The sequence below is a fragment of the Sorghum bicolor genome, chromosome 9, assembly GCF_000003195.3.
Source record: "Sorghum bicolor cultivar BTx623 chromosome 9, Sorghum_bicolor_NCBIv3, whole genome shotgun sequence".
Taxonomy (NCBI): Eukaryota; Viridiplantae; Streptophyta; class Magnoliopsida; order Poales; family Poaceae; genus Sorghum; species Sorghum bicolor.
The window spans coordinates 6,852,648-6,871,449 of record NC_012878.2 but is presented as its reverse complement, the minus strand read 5'-3'; the positions used below and the strand labels follow the sequence as shown (position 1 = coordinate 6,871,449).

The window sequence follows — 18,802 nt, the reverse complement described above, 5'->3', positions numbered from 1 at the left end:
CATGCATAAAGTATTAAATATAAATAAAAACAAAAACTAATTACACAGTTTAACTGTAAATCACGAGACGAATCTTTTGATTCTATTTAGTTCATGATTGGACAATATTTGCCACAAACAAACGAAAGTGGTACAGTAGCGAAATCCAAAAACTTTTTGCATCTAAACAAGGCCATGAATGTGGAGGACACAACGTCACCTATGGATGGTCGCGAAAATTTTGAAATCATCTCTGTAGCTGATTTGCACGAACGATCAACTCATGAACATCACCTTCGCCCCGTCGCCGCCGGTGGCTTGCCGCCATTGGACCGACGGCCGGCGGCCGAGGCCTGCCACTAGTGCCGTGCCGTGCCCGGCGGCCAATGATGCGGCATTGTGGCACGTCACCGAATGTTGGCTAGATGCTTTTTGGCCAGCAATTACTTTTTTTTTCCTCAAATGTGACTAAGAATCACTTTGCTGGAACAATTTTTTTCCGTGGCTACAAAGTGCAAGGATGATGGATCGCTAGATGCTTCTTGTGTTCGTGGCTGTTGATTTTTTTTAGGAAACGTGGCCGTTGATTTTTGCACGCGCCATTACCCTAACGTGCGTTTTTTTTTTCTTTCCTTTCTTGCGCATACACTTTAATTTGCTCATGATTAATTACTGGGTAATCTCGGATCAAGAAATATAGGTGTGGTTAGCCACGAACTCAATTTGAAACTAGAAACAAAGCATTGGCGTTATGTTTTTTTTTTTTGAAGAGAGCATTGGCGTTATGTAGGAACTCCCTTTTGAATTAATGGCTAAAGTTAGGTCTGGTTTAATTTCCAAAAATTTTCAACACATCAAATCTTTGGACGAATGCATGGAACATTATATATAGATAAAAAAACTAATTGTACTGTAATTTGCGAGACGAATCTTTTGAGCCTAGTTAGTCTATGATTGGACAATAATTACCAAATACAATAAACGAAAGTGTTACAATAGCCAAAGCTAAAAATTTTCGCGAAGTAAACAAAGCCTTAGATATGCTTGCCTGTCATACTATATTTATAAACAAATATAAAGTAATTCACTTAACTGTCCGGTTCAAACTACAGTTCATTCTATTTTTTTTAAGTCAAGCTTCTCTAATTTTGACAAATTCTATAGAAAAGTGCACAGATTCTACTGCATGAAATTAATTTCATAAATTCTCTGCAAAACATGCTTCCTGTTGCATACTTGAACTTGTAGATACTAATACATTATCCTAAAAACTTAGTCAAAATTAGAGAAGCTTGGCTTAGCATAGAGCTAAAGTCTACTATAATTTGAAATTCAGGATTATATATACATATATCAGTAATAAAACTAAGCTAAATTTTGCTATTGAATTATTGGTCGTTTATGATATTCACTTATTAGGGCCAACATTTTTCGCTTGACAACTTACACAAGTTAGATACGGGCATACGGCGTTACATTAGTTACACAAGTTAGACACGGCATTGCCTGGGGCCTGGCTACACACATTCGCTTCACAACTTACACATGTGCAATTTTTCTAACACGACCTCTCTAACAAATGTACTTCATCTGTCCCTAAATGTTTGTCACCATAAATTATATGCCGATAACTTTAACTTAATTTATAAAAAAAATATATAATATTTTTATCTCTAAATAAATTTATTAAAAATCTAGATTCAAATATCTATCTAATGATACTAATTATGTATCATAAATATTATTATTTTTAATTTATATTTAATTAAATTTATTTTTTAAAAAATGAAAACCGTATACATCTAGGGATGAAGAGAGTACACAATGTAGTGGTACCAGACAAGCAGTCAGTCCAAGCATCTCCACACAAACTGTTGTTCAAACACGCAGTCTCACTTGCTCACCTACTCCAAGTCAATGTGGTAAGTACACTTTTACCTATTAACCTATTTATTAGATTATATAAGCACCACCACACATGCATTTTTACCAACACAAGCCAGCCAAGCTAGCACACAACATGCAAGCCAAACTTGACCGAAGCCGCCACTGATGGACGCCATGGAGCTCAACCTCCTCCTCCTCTTGGTGGCGCTCTCCGCCGCGTATGTCTACTACACGACGAGGCGCCGTCGGTCGCCGCAGCGGTTGCCTCCGGCGCCGCCGGGGTGGCCCGTCATCGGGCACCTCCACCTGCTTTCCGAGATGCCCCACCACACTATGGCGGAGCTGGCACGGGCCATGAAGGCGCCTCTGCTCCGCCTCCGGCTGGGCAGCGTTCCTGCCGTGGTGATCTCCAAGCCGGAGCTGGCTCGCGCCGCGCTGACCACCAACGACCCGGCGCTGGCGTCGCGGCCGCACCTCCTGTCGGGCCACTTCCTGTCCTTCGGGTGCTCCGACGTGACCTTCGCGCCGGCGGGTCCCTACCACCGCATGGCGCGTCGGGTGGTGGTCTCCGAGCTGCTCTCTGCGCGCCGCGTCGCCACCTACGGCGCCGTCCGGGTCAAGGAGCTCCGCCGCCTCCTGGCGCACCTCACCAAGGACAACACCTCCCCGGACCGGCCCGTGGACCTGAGCGAGTGCTTCCTCAACCTGGCCAACGACGTGCTCTGCCGCGTCGCGTTCGGGCGCCGGTTCCCGCACGGCGACGGCGACAAGCTCGGCGCCGTCCTCGCCGAGGCGCAGGACCTCTTCGCCGGGTTCACCATCGGCGACTTCTTCCCGGAGCTCGAGCCCGTCGCCAGCACCGTCACCGGCCTCCGCCGCCGCCTCAAGCGCTGCCTCGCCGACCTCCGCGCGGTCTGCGACGAGATCGTGGACGAGCACATCAGCGGCAAGCGCCAGCGCATCCCCGGCGACCGTGACGAGGACTTCGTTGACGTGCTGCTCCGAGTCCAGAAGTCACCGGAACTGGAGGTCCCACTCACCGACGACAACCTCAAGGCGCTCGTCCTGGACATGTTCGTCGCCGGCACCGACACGACGTTCGCGACGCTGGAGTGGGTGATGACGGAGCTGGTCCGGCACCCGCGCGTCCTGAGGAAGGCGCAGGAGGAGGTGCGGCGCGTCGTCGGTGGCAAGGGACGCGTGGAGGAGGCGGACGTCGGCGAGCTCCACTACATGCGCGCCATCATCAAGGAGACCTTCCGGCTGCACCCGGCGGTGCCGCTGCTGGTGCCGCGGGAGTCGGTGGCGCCCTGCACGCTGGGCGGCTACGACATCCCGGCCAAGACCCGCGTCTTCATCAACACCTTCGCCATGGGCCGGGACCCGGAGATCTGGGACAGCCCGCTGGAGTACCTGCCGGAGCGGTTCGAGAACGGCGGCGGCGAGATCGACCTCAAGGACCCGGACTACAAGCTGCTGCCGTTCGGCGGCGGCCGGAGGGGGTGCCCCGGGTACACCTTCGCGCTGGCCACCGTGCAGGTGTCGCTGGCCAGCCTGCTGTACCACTTCGAGTGGGCGCTGCCGCCCGGCGTCGCTGCCGAGGACGTCAACCTCGACGAGTGCTTCGGCCTCGCCACCAGGAAGAAGGAGCCGCTCCTCGTCGTGGTCAGGAAGAGCGACGACTACGAATTCAAGGGGGAGGAGCTTAATGAGGTTTAATAATTATAAGTGCAGTTAGATTCATATGTATAATAAGTCTTGGCGTCTTGGTTCCAAATAAAGTTTTAGGTAATATTGATGATTATTTATTAACTTTTATTTATTATATTATAGAGCAAGTAGCTAGTAATGTTCACTAGCTCCTGGGGCGCTAAAAGATAACATTATATTAATTTTTATTTCTTTTTATAACCATTGCGGTTTTACGGAAAATAAAAAGGTGTATTATATTTGAGTATTAATATAACAACATTTGAAGTGGAAGATCTTCATCAGAGAACAGGGTACTTGCACGAATGAGTGCATTGACAACGTCTTTGTTCTCTTCCATATGAGGATTGGAGTTTTCATCATCAATACACAGATGTCTCCCCATTAAGCATTTTCATCAAGGTGATGGCGGAATCAGCAGCTATAATGCTAGCAACAGTGTTGCTATAAATATTGGATCTACAGGATGCAACTTTATTGTCTGATAATCAGCAGTTGGTCCATTTCTTAAATGGAGCCGACCTCTCCAACCCTCCTGATTGGAGAATTAAACCGTATACTCAAATGATCAGTTCCCTCTTAGCAGGCATAAGCTCTTCCATTCACAAGATTAGAAGATCCCAAAATCAAATGACAGATTTACTGGCTAGATAGGTTCTTACTGTTTTCCATATCAATCATATTAATTTCTCAGGGGTTTGTACTAACCCTCGGCATGTACAAGAGTGCCCAGTTTTTATGACGCTTCAATATGTAACCATAAACTCTGTAATAGTTCTTGCTGTTAATCAATGAATGTGGTTACTTGTAAAAAAAGAAGATGAGGAGGCGCAAACACATATATGAATCGATAGTAGTGTTCGCTTTGGATGTTGGGATACAGCAGTGTAGTGCTTGGGTTAGACTAACAGTGTCATTGAAGGCCTTGTTTAAATGTCTTCAAAATTCCAAAAGTTTACAAGATTTATAATTATATCGAATCTTTAGATGCATATATGAAGTATTAAATATAGATAAAAAATAACTAATTACACAGTTTGTCCTTAATTTGCAAGACAGATCTTTTGAACCTAGTTAGTCCATGTTAGATAATAATTGTCAAATACAAACGGAAGTCCTAAACTCATCGTCATCTAAAATTCTTGTGGCCTATGGTCTTGAGCCTAAAATTTCGGGGCGGTGTCTAGTGGCGGAGCTAGAGCAAATATGAGGGGGGATACGCTTGCCTCGTGAGTATGTAGAATTTTACCATGTGGGCGTGAATATGATAAAATTTTGATCATAATCACTATTTTTTGATATTTTTGTGGATGTGCCCGCACCATGTATAATATATAGATCCACACATGGCGGTGTCGGGTTCAGACTTTTGCCCGTCGAAAGATCTTTTGTGTTATTTAAAACCTAACCCAAACATAACGCGACTTCGATGTCCGATCATTTATATATTAAAACTAGGATAAACCGCGCGCATTTGCGCACGACCATAAGTGGGCATCTTAGGTATGTACAGCTAAGATTTATACGGTACATCATTAGATATACCGCTAATGTATATAATTAGAGTACGCACCATATTGAGCCACCCTAATATATAAGTAGGTATGCATAAAATTTGTCTCAGCCTATAAATTTCCATGCAAATTAGGAATATTATCTGTGTCCATTGAAAATTCAATATCTAAGCTGTGCGTATTAATTTGTTCCGGTCGTGCACAACAAATCAAAATATAGTTCAGTTCAGCAGAGTTCCAATCAACATGAGTCTAAAACAAACTATACATTGAGTAGGTACAATACACAACCTAGTGTGTGATTAGCAAAGACGAACATCCAAATCAGCGAGGACCTCTCAAACATCCAAATCAAAATGGGTAGACAAACTCGCCTTAGTGACGAACTGGATGACACCTATATAGAAGCTGACTTAACATCCGAGTTTTCATGACCCTCATTTCTTCTGTGTTTTCCGCTGTGTAGGTCTGTGGAAGTTTATCTGCAGCTACCACAGTTGTGGTTCTCTCTCTACCATAGTGGTCTTCTATCTTCTTTATATCTATATGATTGTTAGAATTAGTCATTATACTGAAAGGCTAGGAAAAAATTCATTCGAATTGAGTTTCAAAACATATTTGCTTTTCTACACAAATTGACAAAGTGAAAATATGACAAATGTGCAATAAGAAGAATCAGACAGTACATAACTATTATCTTGAAATAAATATGGCAATTTAAAAATAAGAATGAACTATACACCATACAGTAGGCACCAATATTATTCAGTAGAGACCTCTACAGTTGAAGAATGAAGTATACACCCTATAATGTCTCAGAAGGCACCAGTTCAATATTATTGCCTGAAGTCTTATCTTCCCAATTAATAACACAAAGGGTGAAGTATTTTTTTAGCCTAGCAAAGTTTTCTATGAATACTAGATAGCCTGTAAGCATTAATATCGCACGCATGGTAACAGAGACTGCAATATCTGGAGAGTTGAGAAAACAATGTCTGCAATGTCTGGAGAGCTGAGAAAGCTGAGACGAGGCTCACTAAAGAAAACAGAGACTAAAGGAAAACTATAAAAAATATGTAATCCTGAAAGAGTACAATGACTGTACAAATTTCAGTGCTCTATCTAATCTTCTAACCATGGTAATGGTAGCATAACAACCATCAGTGAACCCTAAAGCACCCAATAGCACTAGCAAGATTAGCTAAGGAATCTTTAAAAAATGGAACATCAATGGCTACTCGTAAGATCTTGTTTGTTTTCAACGGTGAGGAAGCTATAAAAATGGAACAGCAATGGCTACTTTTAAAATACTATTTGTCTTCAATTTCTATTACAGTTTGTCCTTTCTGTTTCATTATACTTCATATATTGGTTTTCAAATATGGCTCGTAAAATATCCCTATACAAAAAAAAAAATCAATAGGAGCCATATTCAAGTTTTGCTCAATAATCGCTCCATTGGGTAGAGAGAAAAAATTATAATCGCACCAAAGAAATTTTCTTTTAGTAGTCTACATAGAGATTCACATTCATGTGTAAGCTTATGTAGCACTATATCTAAAAAATAGCATACAGATTTATATTTATGTGTACATTTTATGTGGCTGCTGGGGATCGAGGAAGATGGATTGTGATCTAAGGAGCGGCGGTTGATGGCGTGAACAGTACCTGCGCTACAGTACTGCGGATACTGTTTATAGGGAGGAGGCTATGAGAGAGAGGGGGGTTTGGGCGCTGGGAACGCCGGTCGTGGAGCTCTGCCCACGGCCGGCAAGAGAGAAGGGATTTCCTTCTAATCTCTTACTTGATTAGATTGATGCATCTCCTCTTCTTATAGAGTGGTTTACTTGACTTACAAGCAAGGCTTACATGACCCCTAAGCAAGCGACCCTTATCTTTAATTAACCCTAATACTAATGGGCTATGGCACCAGCCCAGGCTCAATAGGTCTCTTACGTACTCTAACAGTACAACTTGGTTCACTTAGGCTGAGAAAACTGAAAAGATGGTAAACTGAAAATTTGTACCTTTATCTTCACTCCGTAAAAGAATCTGCAAAGAATACAGTGCTCAGCCTGAAAAGGCAAACAAAACCTTATCAATGCTCTGCATCCTAATCCAAGGAATGAACCGAATATACAGAGAATAAATAAAAAGAAGCCGCTAATAATCAAACTGTAGTGGACCAATTGTGCATGAACATGTTCATTGATAAGTTCCATAGGTTTCTGTTCTTTTGTTTCCATAAAGTAAAAGAATACATGATTTGAAGCCTATCATTATTTTATAACTGGAGAAAGATTTATTGCAATAGGAGAGAACTGATTTATGAAATATCACAAATTAATGGGAGGACCCTTATCTCCAGGTGATAGGAGCACTAGAACCATTCTAGTATTAATTATCACACATGCACCCCTGCAATATATACATCACATGAAAGGCAATCACAAAAAACATATCATTTTTATCACAACCTAACTGTCGCTAAGATTATATACAAGTTCTTGAAAATATATCAACACTGTTGCAGACTTAAATGTTACAGCATGCTGTGGAAAAAATAGTATTGTGTGAAAATAACAAAAAGAATTATGTGTACAAATAGCTTGCCTCTGCATGCTTACAAATATTAATTTATGGATGCACACCCCCTTATCCGTTTTTGTGAATTGATATGGTTCATTACTTCTAATCCTGTCACCTTTTCTTTGAGGAATTTTTATTACACCACGGGCAAAGACTTTAGATATTCAAAAGTACCTTGTCTGGGAACATGTACTTAACTGAAAGGCAGTTAGCACAACATTTTAATTGAATACGTGGCAGTCGAGTAGGAACCGCGCGTATGCATACAGGAGGCCACCCAGGGAGAGCAGGGGGCGACCGACAATCACAGCCACCGGCATTGCCCACTGGCGCTGCAGCATGCGCCCATGCGGCCTGGGGGCGGCCACCACTTGGGTTTGTTGTTGTGCCGCCACATCAAGGGAGAGATAGAGAGGGAGAGGAAGGGGAGGCGCGGGCTAGGGCAACGACGGCGGTAGCGTGGTGCGAGAGGAGAGGGGGAGGTCGGGCATGGGAGGCTTTTTTTGCGAGAAGGGAGGGGCACCAATTTATTGGACGCGAATTGGGGGCGACGTGGCTCAACCCGTTGACTCCAATTCATTAAGACAATACATAGCTGGTATGCAAAGGAAGATACTCAATGTGCTGCCTGTTTTTCCAGGCACTTGTTCAGTCTTTCATTTTCACCAGTGGGACCCATGGAGAAAATTTAGGTCTGAATATGTAGTCTTGGTCAAAAAGTGTTATTGGTGGAAAAGTGTTCTGCAGTTCACTCTTGTTATATTGGTGGACATAAAGATTATTTAAGGGAAGAGTTCAAGATTACTTAATTTGGCTGCAATTGAATTAGCAAAGAGTAGTTGAAAGTATCTGCCAGAAATGTATAACAAGTGAATAATTTGGCCAACTGAGTTATGTTATAATGTACTGAGACATTTACTAAATGGTAAGTGCAATGAAAGAAATATATATTTTGTTACGAGCTGTCAGACTTTCTGTGAACTGAACATTTCAGCTCAGTCATCAAATAGGCTTCACATTAATTGATTGTTTATATGAAGTTTGGAGAAATTTTACTACGCTTGGAATAAATGAGAGCCATCCGTTTTGTTACATCCAATGGTTTAAAAATAGAAAGAACCAGATGGAAGGAACTTAAGTTGTGGGTCAAAACCAAAGAATAAGTGGATTCGGAACTAGTCTATAAATAAATAAATAAATAAGAAGGGTATAACAGTATTTTTGACATCTCCACTGTCGCTTCTTTGAATCAGAAAAATGAAGTCTGCTTCTCATCCGCACAGAAATAGGAGCTTACTTCTCATCCACACACGAACAGGAGCTGCTTCTCAAATCCGCATGTGCGATCTCTGTCTCTCATCGTCTCTCTAAGCTCCTGGCGGGCGCGGGTGGTCATCGGCGCGTGGCCCCTGGTGGCTAGTGTGGGGGCTCGATGACGCACGGCCCCCGGTGGGCAGGCCCCGCACCTCCCTTCCTCTTTGGGCATGTGTGGTGACTGGCGCGTGGCCCCTAGTGGCTGGCGGCGACACGGGATCTCACTGATGCGCAGCCCCCGGTGGGCAAGCCCCGCACCTGCATCCCTCTCCTAACGCGCGGAGCTGACCGGTGAGCGACGACCCAGAGAGCCGGCGAGGCGGTCGCCCACCCTAGGGTGACGTGGTGGTGAAGGGGGGCGCTGATGCAACTTGCAGCGAGGCAGTCGGGCGGCGAGCCGACGATCTAGGAGGCGGCGAGGCGCGTGGTGAGCCAGCGACCTGGGCTAGCGGCAAGGTGGTGCTCACCAGCGTGTGGCCCCCGGTGGGCAGGCCCTGCACCTCCCTCCCTCATAGCATGCGAGGGCTGACTAGTGCACGAGCTTTGGTCCACCAGCTCCGGCGGCAATTGCTCCAGGCCTCGAGGTCGTATCCAAGGTGAGCGGCAGCTGCTGCTGCTCCAGCTCGAGTCGTCGGCTCAAGTTTTAGCCTGCAAGTGTACACGAGCAAGCAAGCGCCCGTGGTCTATTGCCCAAACTTCAGCCGCAGGCATCCACCTCGGTTAATGCTGAGCTTTCAATTCTTAAGATTATCTGTTGTTGTTGCATCTGTCAATTGAAGATTCATTTACACAATGACCTGTAGTGTTAGAGTTGTCTACTACTATGAGCTGGTACACTGGATGCACCTATCTCGTATATCTCTCTTGTGGTTTAGCTTGTCTGGCTTCTTTATTCTTGGCTTGTGTATTCGATTAATGGAAATATGGGCCCTGCAGCTGAGGCAAATGTGAGGGTTCTCTTTTTAATTTCTATGTTGCATTACATAGTCCTTAGTTATCGGGTAAGTAAGTAGTTTCACAAAAGCTCTGCAGATGAGCTGGCAAGTACCGCGATTGAGATAATACAAAGTTAGGTGATGCTTAAGCAGAGCATCACTTTGCTTCTTGTTTACCGAGTTCATGTTATCAACAAACATTTGGAGATCCTACCGTGGCAGATATTGTGCTCACATGCGGCGCTGATATTTTGGCCATGGGACTAAATATAACACACCAAGTAGGTGTATCAGGTAATTCTGCTGCACTTGAGGGTTGCATTCTTTCTGCTTTGGACGTATGTTGCATCAAGAACTTTAGACTTACTAATTACCAGAGCATACAGGCACAAGCATAAAGGATATGAACATAGTTTAGTTTTGCATTAAGAAGTTTAGACTTACTAATTACCAGGGCATACATGCACAAGCATAAAGCAGAACACAGTTTAGTTTAGCTGCCAGGTGAATCACACTGAAATTGACATGATATTTACAAGTTCGGTTGCATATCTTACATCAAGGATTGAATTGTCCACTAAATTATGAGGAAGCACACAAAACAAATTTAGGCAGTAGGATCGCTACATGGCTTGCAATAGAGGAAGGTAGCAATCTTCAGTGGGCTCCAGGTCCTCCATAGCTCCAGGAATCACATAGCCTGGACTCCAGAGGAAGAAAGGCTGGTAGAACTGAAAAGGAAAAAGGAAGGTTAACTAATAGCATGTCTGAGAATTCCTAATTAAGACTAGCTTTGAACGAAACAAATCTGACTAAGAAAGATTATGTAAGTTGGTCTCAAAACTGGATTTAATAAGGCAGTTTGCAAATGGATTTAGTAAGGTATAGCATAGGCAGTTTGCAAATGGACAAGTGAAAATTACTGGAAGGACAAGGCCCAAACTCATGATTTACAGAAAGTGTCGATGAAACTATAAGATGACTACTTCACAGAATATAGATATATGCATATAAAGTTATAACTATGGTTAAGGCATACAAAAACAGAATATACAATCATGGACCACCTACTAAGCACACAGCAACTTGGAATTCATTCTGCACGCAATACTTTCAAGACACAGAAGATGTGACCACAAGGTATGCCATCGCGTTCCAGCTTACAACAAAAGCACCGAATCAGACTTATTGTGGACTCATCATTGATTTCACAATGAACCTGGAACTTCCACTCCCTTCTGTTCTTCACACTAATGCCATATGGTGTGCTGTCACATCCATCTTGTATGTCCCAAATAACATAATTTCCTACAGAATCCATTTTTCCTTCACCAATGCAAATACTTTAGGTGTAAAAACTTCAGCAACATGTTTCGCCATAGGATCAGCTTGCTTTTCCCTGAATGAAATAGACTAAGATGCTGGAGCATCTATATATGTCTCATTTCGACGCAGATTGGCCAAGCAATGCTCATAGTGTTCATACATATCTAATAGCATCATCTTCCTATCCAGATTTCTATGCAGTTTTGAATTAAGACTTTCACTGCGTTGGTTGCTCCTCAAGCCTAAGAAACATCGGTCCACCTGATATGCAGCACACCATAGGTTCCTAATCTGGTACATTTGATGCAGACACTCGTGCTTGCTTGAAATTTTGTTCCTTTCTAAAAATTCGTCCCATTTCCTCTCAACCTCTTCTATAGAACGTATAGAAATTTTCTAAACTCTTCACTGTCCTATATCCTTGTTGAGTTTAATCAGCATTTTGGCTAGACACCCCCAATGACTCAAATTCTGTGGCTTTCTCTTCTTAATCGCTTTGTTCATGTGCCTAGCTTCATGGAACCCCTGACGATCGCACAGAAATTTCCTTAGACATAATTTCTTTGTTGTCGTGTCTCTTTCCACGTAGCATCTCCTCACAGTAAACCCTCTATCAAGTGCTTAGCTGTTGTAAAACCCATACCCTTCTTCCTCGCTACGGAACGTCTTGCTGACAATTTGATGCTAATTTAGTAGAGCCTCTTCGCTCAGATCAACCGTTTTTTCCTGCATAATGTAAACTGGTCAGAACCACTCGATAGTAAACATGACAAGATTCATTAGGTATCTCAATCAAATAGCAAAACAATCTAACATATGGTAGCCAGCATGAACATTACTTGGAGAAAAGGAAATCTGTTAACTCAGTAGTTTTGAGTTTTGACTGAATAAAGTCCAGCTCCACAATTTTGACTGAACAATTTAGTTACGGAACCTAGTAACCTAGTATATATGTCTGAAACTCAATCTAGATAAAAAAGGAAATGCAATCTTTTCCATGAAAGATTAAACTATATATACGATCAGACCACCAGCTGCAGCATACAGGCAAGTGACAACTACAAGTAAATATGGACAACAGAGCCTGAACTGTGCAAAATATGCAGCTGCATTGCATACACATGTATTGTGCAACCGGTTTAAACAGTAACACACATGTCATCATTGGTTTGCATTTCTTGTTTGCTACCTTCTTTGTCATCAAATTTAACAGCCACCAGCTAAAGGACAGGCTAGAGAGTAAATTCATATAGCGTAGGCTAATTTCACAGAAAGAAAAAAAACACATAAAGTGTTAGATGATTTCACACCAAAAACAAAATCTTAACTGCTATGTCTCTCAGATCACAAAGCCAGGAGCATAGGATCAGTCCATGGGAGATATTGAACCTGTGTACACTGGAGCAGCGGGCGGGCAGTGGTGACCTAGGAGGCGCGTGCGGGCAGCGCTGAGGCGGGTGGCGTGGCGACCCTATCACCGTACGGAGGACCGTGGTGCTGGTGAGGGCGGGGCGAGCCGGCCGGAGAGGCGGCGAGACGGCGGGTGGAGGCCGGGCGCCGAGGCGGGCCACATGGTGGTGACTGGTGAGCACAGTGCCGACTCAATTGGCGGTGACCCGGCGACCTGGGAGGCGGCGTGCCGATGACCTGCGCTGCGAGGCGGTGGGCTGGGCCTGGGACTGGGAGGCGGCAAGGCAGGCAGCGAGCTGGGAGGCCGACGCAGATCTCGCGAATATACGGGTAACGAGCGGTTTGTGCCTTGGTTGAAGTGGGTTACGGAGTTGACAATTTGTACCGTACCAAAAGTACTAATCTATCCTCTAATTAGAATCGTTATAATTAATTGCTGCCGCAAAAAAGATTAACGTTCCTTCCAAGCACTGTAAAAAATCTCTAAAAAAAATCTTGTTCGATGATAGAAAATACTATTCACTGATTCGTTGTAAGAGAAAAACACTGTAGAATGGCTAGCAGATTCGGCTGATAAGTTTAAGCGAACAACATCGTGGAAGACTACAAGTCAGTCCCAACTTGATGTCATTTTAAAAGTTCCATCTGGAAGGCATATCGAAGACTACAAAGTCACATTCTGATATGATGACGGCAGGGGTTTCTATAAGGACCATGAATGAGTCGTACAAAGAGATCCATCGAGGCCTTGTTTAGTTCACCCTAAAAACCAAAAAGTTTTCAAGATTCTCCGTCACATCGAATCTTGTGGCACATGCATGAAACATTAAATATAGATGAAAACAAAAACTAATTACACAGTTTAGCTGTAAATCAAGAGACGAATCTTCTGATCCTAGTTAGTCCATGATTAGATAATATTTGTCACAAACAAACGAAAGTGCTACAGTACCGAAAAGTTTTCACTTTTCGGAACTAAACAAGGCCTAGTGTTATTGTCTGTTACCAACAGGAGATAAAAACAAGTCTTGTTTAGTTCACTCCAAAATCCAAAAACTTTTAAAGATTCCTAAACATAGATAAAAAAAATAACTAATTATACAGTTTGGCTATAATTTGCGAGATGAATCTTTTGAGTCTAATTAGTCTATGGTTGGATAATAATTGTAAGTTACGAATGAAAATATTATAGTATCAAAAACTAAAAACTTCACAAATCCCAAAGCAGCCAATTAAGGTAATTATTTTTTTCTAATTATTTTCAGGCTTGGCCACGCCCCCAGCCCGGGGATTTGTGCGCTATCGTTGAGGCAATCTTCCCTTTCCAGAAAGTACCTATCTGCACTGAGATGCGCCAGGAGGCAGCGAAGTTTCAACTCATGAGCATCATCACCTTCGGCCCGTCGCCGTTGGTGGCTTGCCGCCATTGGACGGACGGCCGACGGCCTCGGCCTGGCAGTACTGCCGTGCCGTGCCCTAGCGGCCAATGATGCGGCACGTCACCGACTCACCATCACCGTTGGTTTTTTTTTTATGCGAATGTTGGCTAGATGCTTTTTGGCCACGAATTACTTTTTTTTTCCCCTCAAATGTAAGAATCACTTCACTTTGCTGGACCAACCTTTTTTTCCCGTGGCTACAAAGTGCATGGATGATGGATGGCAAGATGCTTCTTGGTTTCTGTTAGGCCTTGTTTACTTGCACTCCAAAACCCTCAAAATTTTTCAAGATTTTCCGTCACATCGAATCTTTAAACGCATGCATGGAATATTAAATATAGACGAAAATAAAAACTAATTACAAAGTTTGATCGAAATTTATGAGACGAATCTTTTGAGCCTAGTTAGTCCATGGTTGGACAATAATTACCACAAACAAACGAAAGTGCTACAGTGTTGCGAAATTTTTTCCACAACGAACTAAACAGGCGTTTGCACACGCCATTACCCTAACGTGCCTTTTTTCCCCCTTCCTTTCCCGCCTCTAGTCGTCTGCGCACAGCATTTGCTCATTACGACATCTCTAATTTTCAAACACAAACTAAATTTGCCCATGAGTGCATAACGTTTAGGACACTTTAGTCTCAAACGGAGTATATACAATCTTGGTCATAAATTTTTATTTAAAATTGAGAAAAATATAATTTACTGTATTATCAGATAATCTTGGATGACAAATTCAACTATATGATTTCAATGACCAACCCAAATATCTTGTTTTCAATGGAAAAACCAAAATTTCACCAAAACATATGAATTTTAGAGTCCTATAGACCGAAGTTATATTGTGTTATGATTTGCTCCCCAAAAGGGTGTTTTTAAGGAAAAAAGTGCCTTAAGGGTTATGTCGTTTCAAATTATAAGTTAGTTTGATTTTTCTAGGTGCATCTAGACATAGCGTATAAGTAGGCGCATAACAAAAACTATGTATTTAGAAAATCCAAAGTAATCTATAATTTGGTTATAATTTGTAACGGAGGGAGTACTATTCAATCGCAATTTTATTTACATCTGAAATTACATTTATTTATGCAAAAGTTCCTATTCTTTTTTTAGTTTAGTAAGTAAGTCCAACCTCAGTGCACTTCATTTTCATTGAATAAGGTGCATGTTTACGAGCTATCAAACAAATACTAAAAAGAGAGAAGAAAGATTTTTTATCCGGATGACACTACCTACTACCTAGGCATCGTTTCCAACACAATGCTATCTAGTTTATGTTGTCTATGAAACAATAAAAATGTAATAATACATTGCCATGTCTTTATGAAACTAATAATAGTCAAAGTTGTGTGCTTGTGTTCTTGACGCTCCAAAACATCGCATGGCTAAAAAGTCAAGATAAAAAATCAGGGCCTTTGAAACTAGAAACAAAACATTGGCATTATGTAGATATTCCCTTTTGAATTAATGGCTAAAGTTAGACATGCTTGACTGCAATAGTATATTTATAAACAAATATAAAGTAATTTACTTAACTGTCCGGTTCAAACTACAGTTCATTCTTACTTTTGTGATGTTGAACTTCTCTAATTTTGACAAGTTTTATGGAAAAAAGCATAGAGTCTTCTGCATAAAATTGATTTCATAAATTCTCTGCAAAACATGTCTTGCTATTGCATATTTGAACTTGTAGATACTAAGTGATTGATTTTTCCTAAAAACTTAGTCAAAATTAGAGAAGCTTGGCTTAGCGTAGAGCTAAAGTCTACTATAATTTGAAATTCAGGATTAGATATATCAATAATAAAACTAAGCTAAATTCTACTATTGAATTATTGATCGTTTATGATATTCGCTTAGGGTCAAATCGAAAGTACAAAGTAGTGCACATTGAAAAGTATGCCCACGCCCACGTTAGATCAAATCAGAGATTTGTAAAAAAAGCTTGGGCCTTGTTTAGATGCGAAATTTTTTTGATTTCGCTACTGTAGCACTTTCGTTTGTTTGTGGCAAATATTGTCCAATCATAGACTAACTAGGGTCAAAAAGATTCGTCTTACGATTTACAGACAAACTGTGTAATTAGTTTTTGTTTTCGTCTATATTTAGTGTTTCATACATATGTCGCAAGATTCAATGTAACGGGGAATCTTGAAAACTTTTTGGATTTCGGTGGAAACTAAACAAGGCCTTGGGTATTTAGCATGAACTTGTCTTGCTGCTGGGTAACTAGTGAATGAGTTTTACACCACACACAAACAATAGCAGCAGTCCTGACAATGACAACGACGGGTAACACGACAGCAATGGCGGCGGAGCTCCACTTCGTGCTGGTTCCAGTCATGGCGCAGGGCCACTTGCTCCCCATGCTCGACCTGGCGCGCCTCATCGCCGGCCACGGCGCGCGCGTCACCGTCGTGCTGACGCCCGTGAACGCCGCGCGCAACAGGCCCTTCCTGGAGCACGCCGCGCGGGCGGGGCTGGCCGTCGCGTTCGCCGAGCTCGCCTTCCCGGGACCCGCGCTGGGCCTGCCCGAGGGCTGCGAGAGCGTCGACATGGTGACGGACATGTCCCTCATCGTCCCGTTCTACCACGCCATGTGGCTTCTCGCCGCGCCGCTCGAGGCGTACCTCCGGTCGCTGCCCCGGCGGCCCGACTGCCTCGTCGCAGACTCGTTGGGCCCCTGGACGGCGGGCGTCGCGCGGCGCGTCGGCGTCCTGCGGTTGGTCCTCCACGGGCCGTCCACGTTCTACCTCCTCGCCGTGCACAACCTCGCCAAGCACGGCGCGTACGACCGCGCCGCCGGCGACTTGGAGCCGTTGGAGGTGCCGGACTTCCCAGTGCGCACGGTTGTCAACAGGGCGACGTCGCTCGGGTTCTTTCAGTGGCCAGGGATGGAGAGGTTCCGGCGGGAGACGCTGGAAGCCGAGGCTACCGCCGACGGCCTGCTCGTGAACACGTGCTCGGCCTTGGAGAGCGCGTTCGTGAAGAGCTACGCGGCGGCGCTCGGCCGGAAGGTGTGGGAAGTCGGGCCGCTCTGCCTCACCGACACCGACGCGGTCACGACGGCGGGTCGAGGCAACCGCGCGGCGATGAACGCCGAGCACATCGTGTCCTGGCTCGACGCGCGGCCGGCGGCGTCTGTGCTCTACGTCAACTTCGGCAGCATCGCCCGCCTGTTCCCAACGCAGGTCGCCGAGCTCGCCGCCGGCCTGGAGGCGTCGCGCCGGCCGTTCGTCTGGTCGACGAAAGAGACCGCCGGACTGGATGGGGAGTTCGAGGCCCGCGTCAAGGACTACGGCCTCGTCATCCGCGGGTGGGCGCCGCAGATGACCATCCTGTCGCACCCCGCCGTCGGCGGCTTCTTGACGCACTGCGGGTGGAACTCGACGCTCGAGGCCATCTCCAACGGCGTGCCGCTGCTGACCTGGCCGCAGTTCGCCGACCAGTTCCTGAACGAGGCGCTGGTCGTGGACGTGCTCGGCGTCGGCGTCCGCGCCGGCGTGAAGGTACCGGCCACGCACGCGATGCTCCTGAATCCCGGAGACCCGCAGGTCGGGAGAGACGATGTGGAGAGGGTGGTGGCCGAGCTGATGGACGAGGGGCGGCCAGCGGGTGCGGCGCGGCGGGCCAAGGCGAAGGAGCTCGCCCACAGTATGGTGGCCGCGGTGACCAAGGGTGGCTCGTCGGACTTGGAGGTGAAGGACATGCTCCGGCATGTCTTGGAGCTATCACGAAAGGATGAGCACTTTGTCGTCGGTGCGGCGGAGGGTGCGATCAAGGACAAGGAGGAGGTGGACATGGATGACTCGGATGGCATACTTACAGTGGTCTCCAAAGTCGCTTGAATGACGCACATAGTAGTAACTCGATGGTCAGAGGACAAATGGTTACATAGCCAATCCGAAACATCGTACTCCCTCCATCCCAAATTCTAAATTGTAAGTCGTTTGACTTTTTTTATCCCAAATTTAACCACTCGTCTTATTCAAAAAATTTGTACAAATATAGTCAAATTTAAGTCACTCTCGAAGAACTTTTATTAATAAACCAATACACAACAAAAAAAAAGTAATATTTTGTATAAAACTTTGAATAAGACGAGTGGTCAAACTTGATATTAAAAAAGTCAAACGACTTACAATTTGGAATGGATTGAGTAACATATGTATCTCGTACAACTAAAACAAACAAAAATAATAATGAACAATATTTGGTGCGACAAATATATCGTCCGGCTGCCTCCTCTTGCTTGCGATGCGACACCACAACTCAAAAAGCAATGCGTTGACAAGTGAGACCAATCTCATGATCCATCCCCTATGCGATCGCTCCCCTCCACGATCCCTGTCAATCGTATCCTATTCCTCTCCGCTCGCAATCCCCACGTTGTCACCGCCCTCCATTGCGCCTCGGCTCCGCGCTCGTCGGCGCCGCGACTATCTTCTACATGGACACCACATAGCGACGACCTCCAGGAGCGACAACCCTTCCTCTCCTCCACCGCCTCACCGTCAAGGGTCGCAGCTTGTCGCGCCGGCGGCATGGGGATAGTGGTGTACACTAGATCGGCCGACGTGATCGTTGTCGTTACACTGACAAGGTTTGGTGACTCATAGCATTGTGTTTGCTCATCGTTATAGTTGGCCATGCAGCTCGTGGCCCGTTGGCCCGGCGCGACGGCTACCGGGCCCGT

At 44.6% G+C, this 18,802-nt stretch overlaps 2 protein-coding genes and 1 long non-coding RNA gene across 4 annotated transcripts; 2 read left to right on the top strand and 1 right to left on the bottom strand.

Moving 5' to 3' along the window:
- On the top strand, window positions 1,850–3,849 carry LOC8080956 (cytochrome P450 71A1). The gene has a single exon (XM_002440656.2). The coding sequence runs from the start codon at window positions 2,032–2,034 to the stop codon at window positions 3,583–3,585; it is 1,554 nt and encodes a 517-aa protein (XP_002440701.1). The 5' UTR covers window positions 1,850–2,031; the 3' UTR covers window positions 3,586–3,849.
- LOC110430085 lies at window positions 10,292–12,872 on the bottom strand. Of its 2 annotated transcripts, XR_002447294.1 has the most exons (3): window positions 12,644–12,872; window positions 11,000–11,980; window positions 10,292–10,659 (listed from the first exon to the last, which is right to left on the bottom strand). It is a non-coding gene; the product is annotated as an uncharacterized LOC110430085 (long non-coding RNA). The 2 variants fall into 2 exon arrangements; XR_002447293.1 differs by lacking the exon at window positions 10,292–10,659 and having other exon boundaries at window positions 10,915–11,980.
- LOC8072714 (UDP-glycosyltransferase 73E1) lies at window positions 16,366–18,084 on the top strand. Its single transcript, XM_002440655.2, has one exon. It carries the CDS (start codon window positions 16,386–16,388, stop codon window positions 17,952–17,954), a length of 1,569 nt encoding a protein of 522 aa, XP_002440700.2. The 5' UTR covers window positions 16,366–16,385; the 3' UTR covers window positions 17,955–18,084.